The sequence below is a fragment of the Lepidochelys olivacea genome, assembly GCF_965140295.1.
Source record: "Lepidochelys olivacea isolate rLepOli2 genome assembly, chromosome: 7".
NCBI lineage: Eukaryota > Metazoa > Chordata > Testudines > Cheloniidae > Lepidochelys > Lepidochelys olivacea.
In genome coordinates this window covers 116,988,931-117,006,426 of record NC_140417.1, presented here as the reverse complement: position 1 = coordinate 117,006,426, position 17,496 = coordinate 116,988,931, and the positions used below count along the sequence as shown (strand labels likewise).

The window sequence follows — 17,496 nt, the reverse complement described above, 5'->3', positions numbered from 1 at the left end:
AATGAGTCTTGGACAGGATTCCTCTTATTCAACGGCTTAGCACCGTGCGTAATAGTTGAAAGGATGAGCAGCCATTTGAAATGTGTTGATTATCTGTGGTATGCAGGGTGGTTGTTTGCCTGTCAGTCCCAGGATATTAGAGAGGCAAAGTCAGTGACGTAGTATTTTTTATCTCGGAAGCTTGTCCCTCTCACCCACAGAAGTTGGTCCAATAAAAGATATTACCTCACCCACCTGGATTATCTGTGGTGTTTGTTAGCAGAAGCCTCTGGCAAGGAAAAGAGGGTGACATGACAGAGGTGGAAAATAGATGCAACCACTGCTCTGCTGTGGGCCTGTAAGGGGATGTCTAGTCCTCAGCAAGCAACCCAGCTCAGGTCAACAGGCGTGGGTTATCGGGATCAGAGCTAGCTCTCTAAAAATAGCTGTGGAGACAGCACTTTGAAATTGCGGCTTGGGCTGGGGCTGAGGCTTGGAAGCCCACCCCTATGCCTAGGCTTCAGAACCCAAGCTGCCACGTCAAAGCGTTGTCTAGATAACAATTTTTAGAGAGCCACTGTGAGCTCTGCCAGCCCAAGTCTGTTGACTCTAAGGATCCTAAGGGCTAAGCTCTGTCCAGACCGGGGCTTGAACTGCTTATAGAGGGAGTGTGGCCAGAGGATACCATCTTATGCACATCCACTGAGCAGTCTCCTCCAGAGATTGTGCATATCTCCTGGAAGGACACAGGATGGTCGTTATAGGCAGAAGTGATGGTTTGTGGTTTTGTTTTTAAGCGTCTGCAAAAACAGTTCAGCTCTTTCCAAGAAGAAACTTAGGGGAAAATGCATTGTTTGGCCGGTGTTTTAAAATTCGCACAACTGTCTGTCTAGTGCTTCCGTGTTTCAGAGCAAGGATGTGAAATGTAGCAGGTGGGTTACCTTGGGGTCAGAGAGAAGCCTTGTGCTGCACCCATGAAAATCCTGAGCATGCTCCACTGTGGGAGCTGAGCAGAACTTTTCCTGCAATTGCTTCTTCTCCCTGTTGGGAGCCATTCTGGTGCTGGGCACAAGAACTGAAAGCAGTGAGACTGTCCTGTACTCTCAGGTCTCCCGCTGCTTGATCCCAGGCAGTGTGGTGTCTTTATAAAACTAGTGATTGTGTAGCTAAAGTGCATCACAATGCATATGTACAATGGGGCAGAATTAACGTTCTACAAGCAATCTTAATTCTGACCTTTCCTAACTTTTGAGTGCTTGACTATTCAACCTTAACATTATTTTAATGTAGGTTTTTATGTGTGTAATTTATATCCTTACTCAGTTATTCAATTAACACCGTATTGCCCTTTGTTCAGTGTGGTATTTAGCTTTCTTTTTATTATGTGTAGCTAATCTGTGTGGGAACATAACATTCCTCTACATATTCTCCCTCCAACCTTCTCTCTGGGCTGTTTCCTTTATGCTTTTTTTTTTTTCATACTGCCCTTACATTTGGATGAGCCTCCAATTCAAGTTCATCAAGTACCCTTCTTTCCCACCCTCGCAACTCTCCTGAAGGCTCCCTTGGACCGTGAAGCATTCCAGCGCTGAATAACACACTCCACTGTAGCCCTAGTCCTGAAAGCTGTTAAGCACATGCATAAGCGTACTCACATTAGGAGTCCCATTCAAGTTATTTAAACAGGGGTATATGTTGAACATTAGCAGGGGTGAAAATCACATAGACCTTGATTTTGATCTGGTGAGATTGTAGAATTATTTGATATCTTGTGATTAAAATGTGCAGACTTTACAAAATTGTGTGTGTGTGTGAGAGAGAGAGAGAGAGTGACTGACCGACTCCCTAGGACCACACAGCTATTTCAAGGGAGAGGGGTTGTCTGAGCATCTGTTCATCCTGGCTCTGACTGTAGCTTCCCCTCCTGACTTTGGCAGGCCACTTGACTTTCCTGCCCCAGTTTTCACATCTGTAAAATAGGGACAATCCTTACCCGCCAGATAGTCTGTTTGTAAAGCAGTTTATACAGGAAATCTATATAAGTGTGAACTGTTGTCTGCTTTCACTTCACCAGCTTTGTTGTGGGTGAAGCCCTTTTAGACTGACTTTGGGGAAGATTGCAGGCACTGTCTTTCTCATTTTCCTCCACAGTGCAGTCATGGGGAACTATTCACCTCCTCGTGTTAAATCTCTGCTTTCCCAGCTTCCAAGTTGATCTCTCCGAGGGACAATTGCCATTGCCAGAGGATGCCATTTTGGGGACAGGGTGGTTTCATTTGGGGTCTGTAAACCATGATGGTACCTCTTGAACAGGGTTTGTCTCAATGGGTTTTGTTTGTTTCAAGGGGTTTTTTTAAACTATTTTTTGTAACCAGTACGGGAAGAATAGGTGGCTCGGGGGGTAGTGATGGGGACAATAATGTCCCTGCTAGAATACTGGGTTGAATCTAGGCTCATTGGTGACCATAAGAACATAGGATTGGAAGGGACCTTCTGGGTCATCAAGTCCACTCCATTGTTATTGCGGGAACCATGTCATATAATCCCAACCATACATTTATCAAGCTCTATCTTAAAGCCAGTTAGGTGTCTTGCCCCCACAACTCCTACTGGGGAGGCTCCCTCCTCTGATAGGTAGAAACCTTCTTCTAACTTACAGCCTAACTGTACTCATGGCCAAAAGCTCTTACCTTGGGGCTCTTGGGGGCTTGAGATAGACTGAGTTAGTAGTCTTGGTCCACCTCCTAATGAACACATGCCCAGGTCACAAAAAAAACATCATAAATGGTGCTGCCTCAGCAGAGAGGGCAAGGATTGAATGGGTTATGGCGAGGAAATTATTTTGTCTCAACCCGGGCAGATTTTTTTTTTTTGAGGTTGAGATGGATGCAAATTTTTGGTACAGTCTGGGAAAGCTTGCACTGCTGCTGTGAATATAAATGCAATACAGGTTGGTCCAGTAAAAGATATTACCTCACCCACCTTGTGTGTCAGATATAAATCCAGTCACGAGTCCTACAAATACTTTAAATGAACGAAGGGCCCGATCTAAAGCCCACTGAAGTCAATGAGAGTCTTTCCATTGAGTTTAGTGGGCTTCAGATCAGATTAGGGTTGCCAGGTGTCCGGTTTTTGACCGGAACGCCCAGTCGAAAAGGGACTCTGGCGGATCCGGTCAGCACAGCTGACCGGGCTGTCAAAAGTCTGGTCGGCGGTGCAATGGGGCTCCTGGGACTAATGCGGGCTCCCTGCTGGTGTGGGCTCCACATGGCTTCTGGGAAGCAGCAACATGTCCTCTGGCCCCTAGACCAGAGAGGCTCTGCGCGCATCCCATGCCCTGAGCGCCGGCTCTGCAGCTCTCATTGGCTGGGAACCAAGCTGCCTGCGGGCAAGGGCAGTGCACAAAGCCTCCCTGGCCGCCCCTGCGGCTAGGGGCCAGAGGACATGTCACTGCTTCCGGGAGCCGCCTCAGGTAAGCGCCATCCGGAGCCCACCCAGAACCCCCTGCCCCAGCCCAGAGCTTCCTCCTGCACCCTAACTCGCTCCCAGAGCCTGCACCCCACACCCTGTCCTGCACCCCAACTCCCTGCCTCAGCCTTGAGCCCCCTCACACACTCCAAACCCCCTCATCCCTGGCCCCGCCCCAGAGCAAACACTCCCAGATGGAGCCCTCACCCCACCCCCTGCACCCCAACCCTCTGCCCCAGCCCGGAGTCCGAGCCTGCACCCCCAGCCAATGCCCTCACCCCCTCCCTCACCCATCCAGTGAAAATGAGCAAGTGAGTGAGGGTGGGTGAGAGCGAGTGATGGAAAGAAGGGGGATGGAGTGAGTGGGGGTGGGGCCTCAGAGAGGGTGGGGTAGTGGGCGGGGCAAGGGTGTTCGGTTTTCTGCAATCAGAAAGTTGGCAACCCTAGTAGATCAGACTCTAGATAAACGTGGCGTTTTTTTCCGTCTTTGCACCACTGATCTCCCTAATGATATTTTAATTGAAATGAATATGGCACTAGACACTTGAGAGATGGCTTACTGCTGTGTCATAAACCACCATCTCGTCCGCCACAAGTTTAGAAAATGTAGCTTCTTAGCTCAGGTCCCATTATGGTAAGAAGGGGCTGCTGTTAACTTTTAGATTAATTTAACAAAACCGTCTCCTGTTCCTTTTCAGTGCGGCCAAGCTTCTGGACAAAAATCCATTCTCTGTCAGCACTCCAAATCCGCTGCTTCCTTCTCCCACAAGTCTTCAGCTCGCTCAGCTACAAGCCCAGCTAACCCTGCACAGGCTAAAATTGGCTCAGACAGCAGTCACCAGCAACACAGCAGCTGCAACGGTTCTGAATCAAGTTCTCTCCAAAGTGGCCATGTCTCAGCCGCTGTTTAATCAATTAAGACATCCGTCCATGATTAACACGCCCCAGGGCCATGCCGGAGGACCTCAGCAAGGACCTGTGATCTCCAATACTAGATTTCCATCTAGTGGAATACCTTTTCCAGCACAGAATCCAGCTTTAGCGGTACCAGGAGGAAGCATGGGGCCAGTTGGGAACATGCAGAATCAAAACACAAATGCTATTGTCATGCACCCCTTTGGAGGTGTAATGTCTCAGACGTCCAGCCAACCAGCTGTAGTTATGAGTCTAAATAAGGCAGGCCACTCGTCTGCTGCAGGAGGATTTTATGACTACAATAAACAAAATGTCTCTGCCCCTCAAGTATACACAGCTGATGTAGGCCAGGGCAGTCAGCATAGCTTCATGACCAGTGGGTCTCACTCAGTCTCCTCCTCCTCAGGAGGGGTACCCTATGAGGGTCATTTTGGTCCTTCCGGCCAACTAAAACACGACAGTCAGCCTGGATTTCAGAAAGACTTCTATGGTCCCAATTCTAAAGGACAACATCCAACGGGAATACAATCTTTGGGTTTTTCTGGTGAGCCACAGATGAGTGCTCATCAAACTGTGAGTCAGAAAGGAGAAGCAGGCCCTGGGGTACATAATGCAGGTGCAAATAGCCAGTGGGAAAATGCTTCTAATTTCTCCAGCCAGAACAAGCCTGACCTCATGGTCAGTGGCAACTTGTGGCCATCCACAGGTCAGCAGTATGAAATAAGAAATGAACTCTACAACCCTGAGGAACCGACACCTGACACAAAGTTTGGTGCTGGGACTACACTTCCTTTCCACAGACTTAACAATAGTAAACCAAGTTTCAGTAGTTCCCGAATGAGGCAGAATGAGGAGTTGACTGCAAACACATCTGACTTGTCAACGAGATCTCTTCAGCCTCATGAGCTAAATGACTTTCATGGCATAGCCCCTCTTCACTTCCCACACATCTGCACAATGTGTGACAGAAAAATCTTTGATCTAAAGGTAAGTGATTCTAATGCATTAAGAGGTGATTCTACTCTGCAAAGTGATTCAATTAAATTCATCTTGTGGAGTTCTCAGTACAGATTGTCTCACTAATATCATATCAAACTTGCTTGCTTTACAAGTAAAATTGACTATGTTGGCTTTTAAATACCAGTCCCGCAAACTCTAACTAGTCTCTGAAAGTCAAGCTGGGTCCTTTCCTCCTTGTGCATCATCACTAGTAATACAGATGCTGCAAGCAAACGTATGCTAGCTGTGTAACCCCCTTCGACCTTGAGTGGAGTTACCTGGGTGTAACTGAGGACATAATTTTGTAGGACTGCCTGGAGGACAACAGTTCTGTTTTGAGCCAACTTTTTGAGGTCTTGACATTTGCTTTTGCTTCACGCTGGAACAAAACCAGAACATTTTTATGAGCAGGGTCGCAGTTGCCCAAGGTGCTGAGAACCTTCAAATGTTATGGACACTAATGGAATTTGATGGTACTGAACATCTGTTAGGATGAGGCCTTCAGATACATTAACTTAACTGATTTAATACTCATAAACTTAATTGTTTGAGAAAAGTCATGCATAGAAGATTTTCGGGAGCTGGAGTCTTTTTAACATCCATTTATAGTATTTTACTTACAAGTTGTGAATTGATGTCAGAGTGGAATGAAAATCCACGTAGAACTAGAATCATTCCATTTAGTACCCTTCTTATACAGTAAGCCTTTGTATTCTTCCTTACCTCATGAATCACACCTCAGATTCTCTTGCCAAGTTTTTTCCATGAACTATAAAGTTAAATATAGTTAAACTATAAAGTTAAACTATAAAGTTAAATTATTTCATATACTAGTATATGAAATAAGCTGATTTCAAAAACAGCCTCTATTATACATTTATCTGTCATGTCCTGTTTGTTTCAACATAGGACTGGGATCAGCACATTAAAGGAAATCTTCACATCCAAAAATGTATGGTTTTCTCAGAAAAGTAAGTACTGTTTCAGAGATCTTGGGCCAAATTCATGCTGGTGTAACATCACTAACTTCAATAGATTTATACGAGGATTGAATCTGCGCCTCTGAAATTTTGACATATTGTGTTTTGTTATATTCCTGCTTCTTGAAGTAAAGCTCTGTTTTCCCTTTTCAGCACTGGCATCCAATGCACGTTAAGTTCAGTAGAGGCAGTGTTGCATTCATCTCCAAATAGCACATCAGTTTTCAACCCTTCTGGCATCGAAGGTGAGTTGTTTAAATATTCATTAATAATGAGTATTCAAATTAAAATGAAAAAGAAAGTAATTTTATAATGAACACTTTTTTTTTTTTTTTTTTTTGGTAAAATTTCATCCTAAGTGGTCCCTTTTTAAGCTTTCTGTGCTAGGAGTTTATGGAAGAACTAAAGCCAAGAAAGCAAGATTGTACCTTAAAGTATGAATTTGTTTTTCTTTTCATTAGTGTGTTTTGCTGTAGTATCGAGCAATCTGTAGTTCTGTGTAAAGCGTGAATAATTCTGATTTATTTAGAAGTGGTCTTTTTTAATTAGACACATATATACAGTTAATACAAGTCAAGGTTTTCACTCTGTGTGTGTGTATAATCCATTATTTAGATTACCCATCGAATGCTGGCTCATCTTATGCCACTGTGTCAACAAGATCCTTTGGTCAGCCAGGTCCTACATTTTCTTCTCCTACATCTGGAGTAAAAGTGAGTATAATAAGCCAAATCTCTTCTTCCTTGATTTAATTGTAGAAACAGACTATACTTACTCAAATCAACAATGAACTAATTTTAAGGTCCCTTTTGGATAAGCAACTACAATTTCAGATCTTTATTCAAATTCACCTGTACCTCCTACATGTTTCTGGTCTTGGTTGAGTTGGGACTTCCTTACACAACTATGGTTATTTTTGTTGTGTGCCCCAGTTGAAGCCTGGAGTGGATGAATCAGAATGGTTTTCTGAACGTTTTCAAACCCCAAAGAGGTTCAGGTCCAGTTTGAGTTTAGGATGAAGATCTGAGTTAATTCTTACCTTATTCAAAATGTTTCACCCATCCCTACGAGCAACATCTAATCCTTTTGATACAGTACTTTCTAGCAGTGGTGTTCAACCCTCCCCACACTGGGACACTCCCTTAGTTAGGAGTATGGGATGGGCAGGATGGGTGCAAGTCCCTGACACCTGTTCACTTCCCCCCCCCCAAACAATGGTCACAGCCCCCAGTTTGAGAACATGTGCTCTATAGGACTAGTTTTCTGTTAGTTAAACTTTCTGTGCTACTTGCTTGAGCTAGTGCCATTAGTAATGTTTCAGCAAGTTCACATCCCTGTTCACCCTTCCATGATTTCACACTGTAACTCTTCCCTGCATTCATCGTTCCTCTCACATGCCAAAAATATTCCCCTATTAGTCTCACCCGGGTCACCTCAACTTTTATCCAAGTGGATAGAAAATTGCAAATAAATAAAAGCTAAGGTTAAAATTGATTCTTAAATTTAAAAGGGCTAATAATAATAATAAAAATATAAAGAGATGGGAGTTAAAGTTGAAACATAGAAAAGGTAGGGTGAAAAATAGGGAAGTCAAAGATTCACTTTGAGTGCTGCTATAATATAAATAATATCCAAATGTGTTTTTATGTGCAGCTTGTTATGCACTAGTCTACTGAGCTCGTGTCAAAAGCATCTTGGAAACCCAAGCTGATTCTGTTCCCATCTCACTCCTATTTGCTTTGAGTTATCACCTTCAGAAACGTCACCCTGTTTGTTTTAATATGGTCATTCTTCTTCTGTGCTCTCATTTTGCTCATGCCAGGGATGTTCAGAGATTCACAGATGATAAAACTAGAAGGGACCACTGTGATCATCTTGTCTGACCTCCTGTATAACACAGGCCATAGGACTGCCCTGAATTAATACCTGTTTGAACTAGAGCATATCTTTTAGAAAAAACTTCCAATCATGATTTAAAAGTTATCAGTGATGGAGAATCCACCACAAACCTGGGTAAGTTGTCCCAATGGTTAATTACTCTCACTGTTAAATTTGTGCCTTATTTCCAGTCTGGTTTTGTCTAGCTTCAGCTTCTATCCATTGAATCGTGTTATACCATTGTCTACTAGATAGAAAAGGCCACTTTCAAATTTTTGTTCTGTCTGTAGGTACTTATAGACTCTGATCAAGTCATCCTTTAACCATCTCTAAACTTCCTTAAGTCCTCTTTGAGTCCGGGATGAAGATTTGAGTTAGTTCCTACCTTATTCAGAGTGTTTCACTCATCCCATGTTTTCTTTTAATCATTCTCATGGCTATTCCCTTACCCCTCTCCAATTATCAACATCCTTCTTGAATTGTAAACACCAGAATTGAACACAGTGTTCCAGTAGAAATCACACCAGTGCCAAATACAAAGGTAATATCACCTTCCTATTACTACTCAAGATTCCTCTGTTTATGCATCCAAGTATCGTGTGAGTCCTTTTGACCACAGCATTGCACTGCAAGCTCATGTTCACCTGATTATCTAACATAACCCGCAAGTGAATCACTGCTTACTAGAATAGAACCCCCACCCTTCCTGTAAGTATGGCCTACTTTCTTTGAGCATAGACGTACAACTTCACGTTTGGCCCTATTAGAATGTATATTGTTTGCTTGCACCTGGCTTACTAAGCCATCCAGGTCACTCTGTATGAGTGACCTGTCCTCTTCATTATTTATCATGCCCCCAATCCTTGTGCCATCTGCAGACTTTATTGGTGGTGGTTTTGTTTTCTTCCAGATCACTGATAAAAATGTTAAAATAGTGTAGGGCCAAGAACTAATCCCTGAAGGATCCCACTAGAAACACACTCTCTTGATGATGAAGATTCCCAATTTATAATTACATTTTGAGATTTGATGATGAAGATTCCCAATTTATAATTACATTTTGAGATCTGTCAATTAGCAAGTTTTTAATCCATTTAATGTGTGCCATAGTAATTTTGTATCATTCTAGTTTTTTTTAATCAAAATGCCATGTGGTACCAAGTCAACTGCCTTTCAGGAGTCTGAGTATATTACATCAGCACTATGTTTTTTAATCAACCAAATTTGTAATCTCATCAAAAAAAGATATATCAAGTTAATCTGATAGGATCTAGTTTCCATAAACCTATGTTGAGTGGCATTAACTATATTGCCCTTCTTTATCACTTTTTTTTCTTGAGTCAACTGTTCATTATTTTTCCTGGGATTGATGTCAAGCTGACAGGCCTATAATTACCCAGCTCATCCTGTTTACCTTTTTAAAATATTGGCACAACATTAGCAAGCTTTGTTTTATAGATTCATAGACTCTAAGGCCAGAAGGTCCCACTGTGATCATCTAGTCCATGTCAGTTATCTCTGCGCACATCACAGATCCTATTACACGCTCAATAGCCAAACGCTCATTAGTGTTGTTTAACTGCCCAAATATAAACAAAAGCTAGGGGGCTGATCCTTGTACCTCTAAGCTCTGCCTCGTCAATTTGGCATCCCCCTGTTTTCTGAACTGGGAGAGAGGCTTTCACTATTTGCAGTAGGCCGTCTTGGCCCACCTTACATTTATAACAATCCAGTTTTGTCACAGTCCCAGCATTTAACTGAACTGTTTCCATTCATTTTTGCATTATTATTGCCCATCTCCCTCTTTTACAAACCAAATTTATCATTTGTTCCAGTCGTTCCATACGGTCACAAGACAGGTTTGAATCCTTTCTTTCATCATACGTATCAGACACAAAACTGTAATTTACAGGGCTCATGATGCTCAGCTTCTGTCTTCCTCACCAGCAGCTGCTTCCTCTTCTGGTGAATTGCTACCTGAAAAAAATTCAAGTTCTGTAGCAATTTCCACAGGCTCTCGGAGTGTCTTTGGCCTCCTTTTGCTGATCTTGATCTGCAAGTCCAGCTGAGCAGCTGTAGATTGGCTCATTGCCAGTCTATCCTGGAAGGCCTTGGCAGTATCCAGATAGGTCAGGAATACAGGTTCTCCGCCAGTTCAGATGGGGTTTCTTCTTTCCCCTCTCCTTCTAGCTCTGTAGCTGTGCCATGGCCAGCTTAAATTAATGGCTAGCTCCAAACCGCATGTCAAAGGCCTGTATTAGGTCTGGATAACTCCATCTCTTTTCGGGGAGTAAATTCTGCAGCACCATCAGAGGTCACCCAAGTTGGCTGCTTGTAAGCCCCCTTTCTCTCTTTCTTCCAAGCCATTTGTTTGAGCTGTAATGTTGACTTGAGCCAAATAAGCCTCCCAGAGAGTTTTTCCCTTTAGCATTATTTGAGCTGGGGGTACATTTGCACTCCAGCCTCGGAGCACCCATGGAGTCAGCACGTATGGTTATGTTAGCTGAAGGATACATTCACACCTATCAACCTCCATGGGGTTTTAATCCAACCATGACAACATTTCACCCAGCCCTGAGCAAAGTCCAAGGACAGCACCCTACTAAGAATCTTTCCCTTTTCCAGGAGCTGGGGACAAGGGTTGGCTTCTTACCTGAGAATTGCCCCGATCAGTGAGGAACGTACATATTAGTCCATAGCTCATAGATGTAGCCTGTTGGCTGCTAGGACTTGGAAATATAAATAGAGATACAAGCATGAGTATGTGTATGTCTTTGTGTGGGTGGGTTGGGTGAGAGATATTGATGGGATAAATTTAAAAAGAAGAGAAATACAATGATGAGAGAGATTTGAGAGGAAGAAAGGAGAGATGAATATAGCATAAGGTAGGAACTTGCACTTACAATGTAGGGAAAAGGAAAGAAAGATGATAAGATGGAGGGGGAAAGGAAAAGAGTAGAACTAGTCCAAAATTTTCTTTCATGTTTTCATGATGCACAAAATCGACATTTCCTACAGGAACATGTCTATTTTGCTGAAATTTCAATATTGAAATAAAATGTTTTGGCCTGAGCTCCCACAGTATGTCTTGAGAGCTATATTTCAGGTTCTCCCTTATGTGTTGGGCTTCTTGGCCAGACTACTTTTCCATGATGCATTGTGATCTTCCACCCCCAGCCCCCAACAAGCTGCAGCTGTGCATCATGCGAGATGTCATCTGGCTGGGAAGACCGGCCCAATGAGGATAATGGGGGAACGAAGTACCCAAACTACAATTTCCAGGAGGCACTGTGGTAGGGCAGGTGGATGCAGTTCAACATCAAACAGATATGAAACAAAACATTTTGGCATTTCAAAAAAAATTTTGGTGAAGAGTTTTGGCATTTTGTCCTTTTTTGTCCTGATTTGAGATGGGGGAAAAATGAAATATCAAAATTTCCCTTGGGACAGAAATTTCTATTTCTGATCAGCTGTCAGAGACAGGAAAGCAGTGCTGAAAAAATTCCAGTGGGAAAGTCCTCATGATCAATTATAGGAAGGATAGAGAAAGTATAGAGTGAAGCTAAGAAATGAAAAGAGATATAATAAACATACAGTAGAAGTGTTTAATGCTGGTGAAATAGCATTTGGCTAGTACTGTTTGAATTTCACAGGTATGCATCAAATAATTTATTCAACAAATTTGTCATGGTATTTGACCAGATCTATAGGTTAATTACATGTAGAAATTACATGGATTGTAAAGAAAGTTGATTGAAAATGCTGCTGAAAACCATACCTAATCAACAGTACACAGCTGTTTCTTTAAATTGTAGGGTATGGATTTGGCATGCATGACAGAACAGGTATTTTTCATCCTCATTGGCTGAATTTATCCTCAAACTAGTAGGAGAGGGAAATCCTTCAAGCCCTGTACATTCTCAGTATACCATCTGCTAACAGTAATAAGAAAAAAATAATTTCACAATAATATCTTGGTTTATATGAATGCTGGCTATTGAAGTTTTAAAACAGTGATTGTTGCCTGAATGTTTGAATTGGTAGAAAGTTTTTTACCAAGTTGTGGATTTTAGATACAGAGTTTGGGTTCTGATACTGAGTTCAGGTTCTGAGCCCCATCAAAGCTCAGGTGGACCCATTTCTAGTCCCATCCACACACAACTACAGAGTTCACAGGAATGTAGAATACAAAGCTATCCCTCTGCCCACGTTTGCTCGACAAGTTCATGAACCTTCATAACTTTTCAATTAACACAGTCTGCATTCATGACCAGACCCAAACCCTTCTGAGTTTTGCATGGTTTCAAGTTGCAACTTTCCAAAAGCATCACACACAGGGCTATTTTAGTATATCTCTATAGTGACTGTGCCTGCTAAAAGGAATATACAGCATCATATTATCCTGAAATGTTGGCAGTGACAACCTGATCATTGGCTTTTAACAAAACAAAACAATTATCAAGGGGTAGAGAGGGGCTCATGAAACCAAAATATCACAGCAACACAGCCCCAGCTCTGTCCTGCCACCAAAGTGCAAGCTTCTCCTCTGTTCCAATGTCCGTTTCAAAGGGAGATCCTGTCACTCAGGGAATGTCTAGACTGCCACCATGGAGTGTGATTTCAGCTCGAGTAGCCATACCTAAACTAGCTTTAATCTGCCTAGTTCAGGTCCTAGAGCAGTGAAGCCCTGCCAGCACAGGCTAACCATCTGAGTAATTATCCAGGGTCCCGTGTGGGCTTGTACAGTTCATGCTGAAGCCTATGTGGCTTCACTAGTCTGTAACCAGAGCTAGCTGGATTAAAACTAGCTTGGGTATGTCTGCTCAAACTGCAACCATGCCCCAGGATTGCAGTGTAGATATGCCCTCAATCAGGAATGAGACTTGAGCTTTCCCTAAAACTCTCTGGTAAATCAGAATTGCTGATCTTGAACTGGACCATGCTGAGAGAAGATTGTAAGCTCTTTGGGGAAGGGATTGTTTCTTACTATAAAAGGAAAAGGAGGACTTGTGGCACCTTAGAGACTAACCAATTTATTAGAGCATTATTAGTCTCTAAGGTGCCACAAGTCCTCCTTTTCTTTTTGCGAATACAGACTAACACGGCTGTTACTCTGAAACCTGTTTCTTACTATATACGTGCATGTGTGTGCATAGAGCATCTAGCAGAATGGATGCAGATTAGGGCCTCTAGGCACTAGTGCAATACATATACTCCCAAACTAGAAGGCAATACACCATACCTTTAACATGTCTAAGATTCCAAGACAAATTTCTGGCTGATCGATATGATGCAAGTCTTTTTTATCAATATGTTTCATACAAATAATGCATAAGACCTCAAGCTTTCGAAAAAGCTAGGATACAGGCACTTGACATCCATATTAGGTTAAACAACATTGGATTATCCCTGAAAATTTAAGGGGAAATATATTTAGATGTTTAAAAATGAATACTTCTCATAGCAGTTTTGGTCCCTTGGGCATGCTTCTACAATATGCTGAGCATACTAAATTTCTGTTCCCTTCAGTGGGAGCTGAGAGTGCTTAGTACCTTGCAGGATCAGGCCTTTAGTTCTCTGTTTACTGGAGAGAATATTTGGAACTTGACAATAGTTCAGCTTTCATAATGCAAAAGGATCTGCCTAGAAAAGCCAGGTATTGCAAAGTGAGTGCATTTGTAAAACGTCTTGATTTTCTTTTCTGTTCTAAAGACAAAGCAATGAGTGACAATGAACAGATTAAAGGAGCTCTCTATTCTGGAGATCCATTGGAAAAAAATAGTTGATTTATTCAAAAAGGTCACAATGTGTTCAATAATTCAATAGTGGTGTTTGACCAGCACTAGTGGTGAGGTATAGAATCACAATAACACTCATTTCCTAGTGTCTAGGCAACCTAAAATACAACTAAATAATAAGTAGTGCACTGTACAGTTACTCTTATATTTCATTGTAATGGAAAACAAAAACAAACCAATGGTAATCGGTTAAAGCATGGATGCAAGGTAATGGGTCAGAGGAGCAAATTGGGCAACATTGACTTTCTAAATTGTAAACTCAGGTGACAAGCCCAACATCTGTGGTGGCTCCAGTGAACTTGATCCTACTAGCTCAATTGCTTTGCACCTTTCTTTGAACTGCGCATTCTAACTGAAGGCAGAGTTACTTCTCTGGGAAAAACCTGCCCTCACCACATAGCAAAGGATGTACTCCAGAGTACATCCCCAGTTATCTCCTGAGTGAGAAGTCTTCCGAGTAGCATTAGCTAGGTTACATTACTTACATCTCTCAACATATCTCGATGCCTCTTTGAACAGGGAGCGTAAAGCCTCTTTTCCACGTATGGGCAACAGGAGACTGCTTTGGAAACTGCCTCTGCATTTCAGAATAGATTTCCACTATCTCGAAGCGATTACCACGCTGTCAGCTTGAAATCTGTGCCAGCCCAATTAGGGAATTCTGTTCGGTGTCTGTGTTCAAAAGGGGCCCCAAAGAGGAAACTCCGCAGTATGTTTCATTGTCATGGTGGAAGGGGGAAGGTTGTAGGTTCTGCAAAATGAAATACATGTGACTCCCCTAAAAGTTAAACAGGGCTCATTTTACTTCCTGTGTGATTCAGTCTAAGTTAGAGGCAGAAGGATTTAAATGCAGCCCATGATTATCCCATTTGGAGTCCCCTCATCTGAATTTATTTCTATCGCTGTATAATGTACTGAGACGTGTTGGGTCTGATGTAAAACTATAAGGTTGAGAACATTTAAAAGGAAGGAAGTATGGTTTTAATTATTTTAGTGCTGATTAGGAAATCTCATTTGTGCAAAAACCTACCTAGTTGCTGTATTATCAAACCTTCTGTACACACGTTTATTCCTCTTAGTTCCCACAAAGGAAATCCACCGAAGGCCGAGTAGTACACATCTGCAATCTCCCTGAAGGAAGCTGCACAGAGAATGATGTCATTAATCTTGGACTTCCCTTTGGGAAAGTCACTAATTATATCCTCATGAAATCTACTAATCAGGTATGTTGCCTTTTGTGCCATTAATTGAGATGTATTAATCTTTGTGTAAGGCTGTTTCTTCGTAATAGAAGCTTGAATATGCAAAGCGTGCTATTAAGGTACAAAGGGCTGTTTTTAAAATGTGATCAGGGTTACAGCTGTGGCTGTAACCCATGGCATCTCTGATTGCCTGTTAACTGGCAAAAATAGGTGAAAACGTTGTATTAAGTGAAACATTTTTGCAAAAATGCTTCTTTATCATTTCAGAAATTGGAATAGTTTTGACTTGTTCTATTACCCTTAGTAGTTCCCTCTGTATTTTCATAGCGCTATTTATTTTTTCTACTCATCACTGCAGAGCTGATTTAGCTGTGGGAAGAATGAGTTGTATTCTATTCTGCTTCATTCATCACCCACTGCTAGCTGAGCACTGGCCACAGAATCTTCATTTTTGGTGATGCAGAAAGCAAAGCACAACCTGGATTTTTAGATCACAGGTTGAGCTCCTCATGCTGGCTGTCAGCAAAATCTCATGTTGTATTTAAATGGAAAACTGATCAAAACTGTATGGAAATAAATCACTGAAGTGGGATATGTCTGATTTTATAGTCTTCTCATAACCATACTTTAAAATCCAGTAAATTTACATTCATGGGTTTACACTGGCCACTTAAGCTAAAGTCACATCAGAATATATTTTTATTGAAATTGTTATAAACCTGCTTGTTAACATCACTCTGATTTTTAATTCTTTCTGGCTTTTGATGGTGACGGACACGTCTCCTAACTTATCGACATTTGATTTGTCTTGCAAACCAAAGTCTGGATCCTTACTGAGTCTGCAAAATTCAGTTGGAAATCTCAAAAGCAGCACCTCTCACAGTATTTGCCTCCTTTCACCAACTAACCACGAAGATCGAAGATGACTGAGAAAAGGGGAAGAAAGTGAATTAAGTCTTTCATATACCAAGAAAGATTTAGTTAAAGTCATTTTTATTTTTTTGCTAAAGGTGGTTTGTTCGTCTCTAGTTTTAGTAGGGTCTCATCTTTTGTAATTGACAATTCATTTTCTTTTAAATAAATGGAGACTGATCAAAATACTCATGGTCACAATTTCAGTTCCAAAGCTGAAAAGCTACGTGGCTCTAAGAAAAGGAGTACTTGTGGCACCTTAGAGACTAACCAATTTATTTGAGCATGAGCTTTCGTGAGCCACCACTCACTTCATCGGATGCATACCGTGGAAACTGCAGCAGACTTTATATACACACAGAGATCATGAAACAATACCTCCTTCCACCCCACTGTCCTGCTGGTAATAGCTTATCTAAAGTGATCATTAAGTTGGGCCTAAGGAAATCTTGTTTCATTGAGCAGGCTATTCTAAACTCCTGTGTTTTACAATTTACTATCACAAATTTCTCTTAAAAATATTATGAACTAAAGTTGGTGTGCCACATTTTTCTCTTTCATTGCATATTGTCTAGCATCTACCAGCTTCTTCTTTTTTGTGATAGGCCTTTCTCGAAATGGCTTACACTGAGGCTGCACAAGCCATGGTGCAGTACTACCAAGAGAAACCTGCTATGATAAATGAAGACAAGTTACTCATTAGAATGTCTAAAAGATACAAGGAGCTTCAGCTGAAGGTAAACTATAAACAGCGTACTATAACTCTGGAGTTATTGGCACACCCTCAGAAACCCATCTAAAATCCTCTGCTAATCACTGATTTTTACTTACCATAGTAAGAATTTTAAAATGAAATGATGGCAAATAAGTTAACCAACATATGCTAAGAAGCCATGTTTACTTGACCGTTTGCTTTCTTCTTGTATTTGAGTTATTCGCAGAGACTCTACTTAATCTGATTGTCACACCATTAATTCTAAACTCCTTCCCCAGCTGTCTTATTATGGCCAGACATTGGTATTGCTCAGTCAAACGAAAGCCTAATATCCAGCCGTGCACGAAACGTTGCAGACTCCGTGTGGTGGCAAAAATAAGAGGCTACTGTTCTTTCCATCATTCTTCAGCTATGATTTAGTAAATATGGCTTCACTAATTGTGCCCTGGAGCCATGGTACAATTTCCATGTATAATGATGGTGGCAGCACTGCCTTAAACATTTTCATCAACAGCTTGTTTTCTCTCTCTGCGGATGATCTAACTGAAGCACAGAATTTGTCATGGGGGATCAGAATGCTGAACGATCTATTGAGAGTGTCACTGTACAGATTCCTGTACACTAAGAACTGGACTGAGAAAACCTAATGC

General features: G+C 41.8%; 1 protein-coding gene across 1 annotated transcript in view; it reads left to right on the top strand.

The window, feature by feature from the left end:
• The window catches only part of RBM20 (RNA binding motif protein 20), a 164,269-nt gene that overhangs the window by 125,114 nt on the left and 21,659 nt on the right, over positions 1–17,496 (top strand). The window contains exons 2-7 of the mRNA XM_084634379.1: positions 4,146–5,349; positions 6,271–6,332; positions 6,495–6,586; positions 6,957–7,054; positions 15,097–15,240; positions 16,737–16,868. Of these exons, the coding sequence (XP_084490505.1) occupies positions 4,146–5,349; positions 6,271–6,332; positions 6,495–6,586; positions 6,957–7,054; positions 15,097–15,240; positions 16,737–16,868 (1,732 nt within the window). The remainder of the gene's footprint in view (positions 1–4,145; positions 5,350–6,270; positions 6,333–6,494; positions 6,587–6,956; positions 7,055–15,096; positions 15,241–16,736; positions 16,869–17,496) is intronic.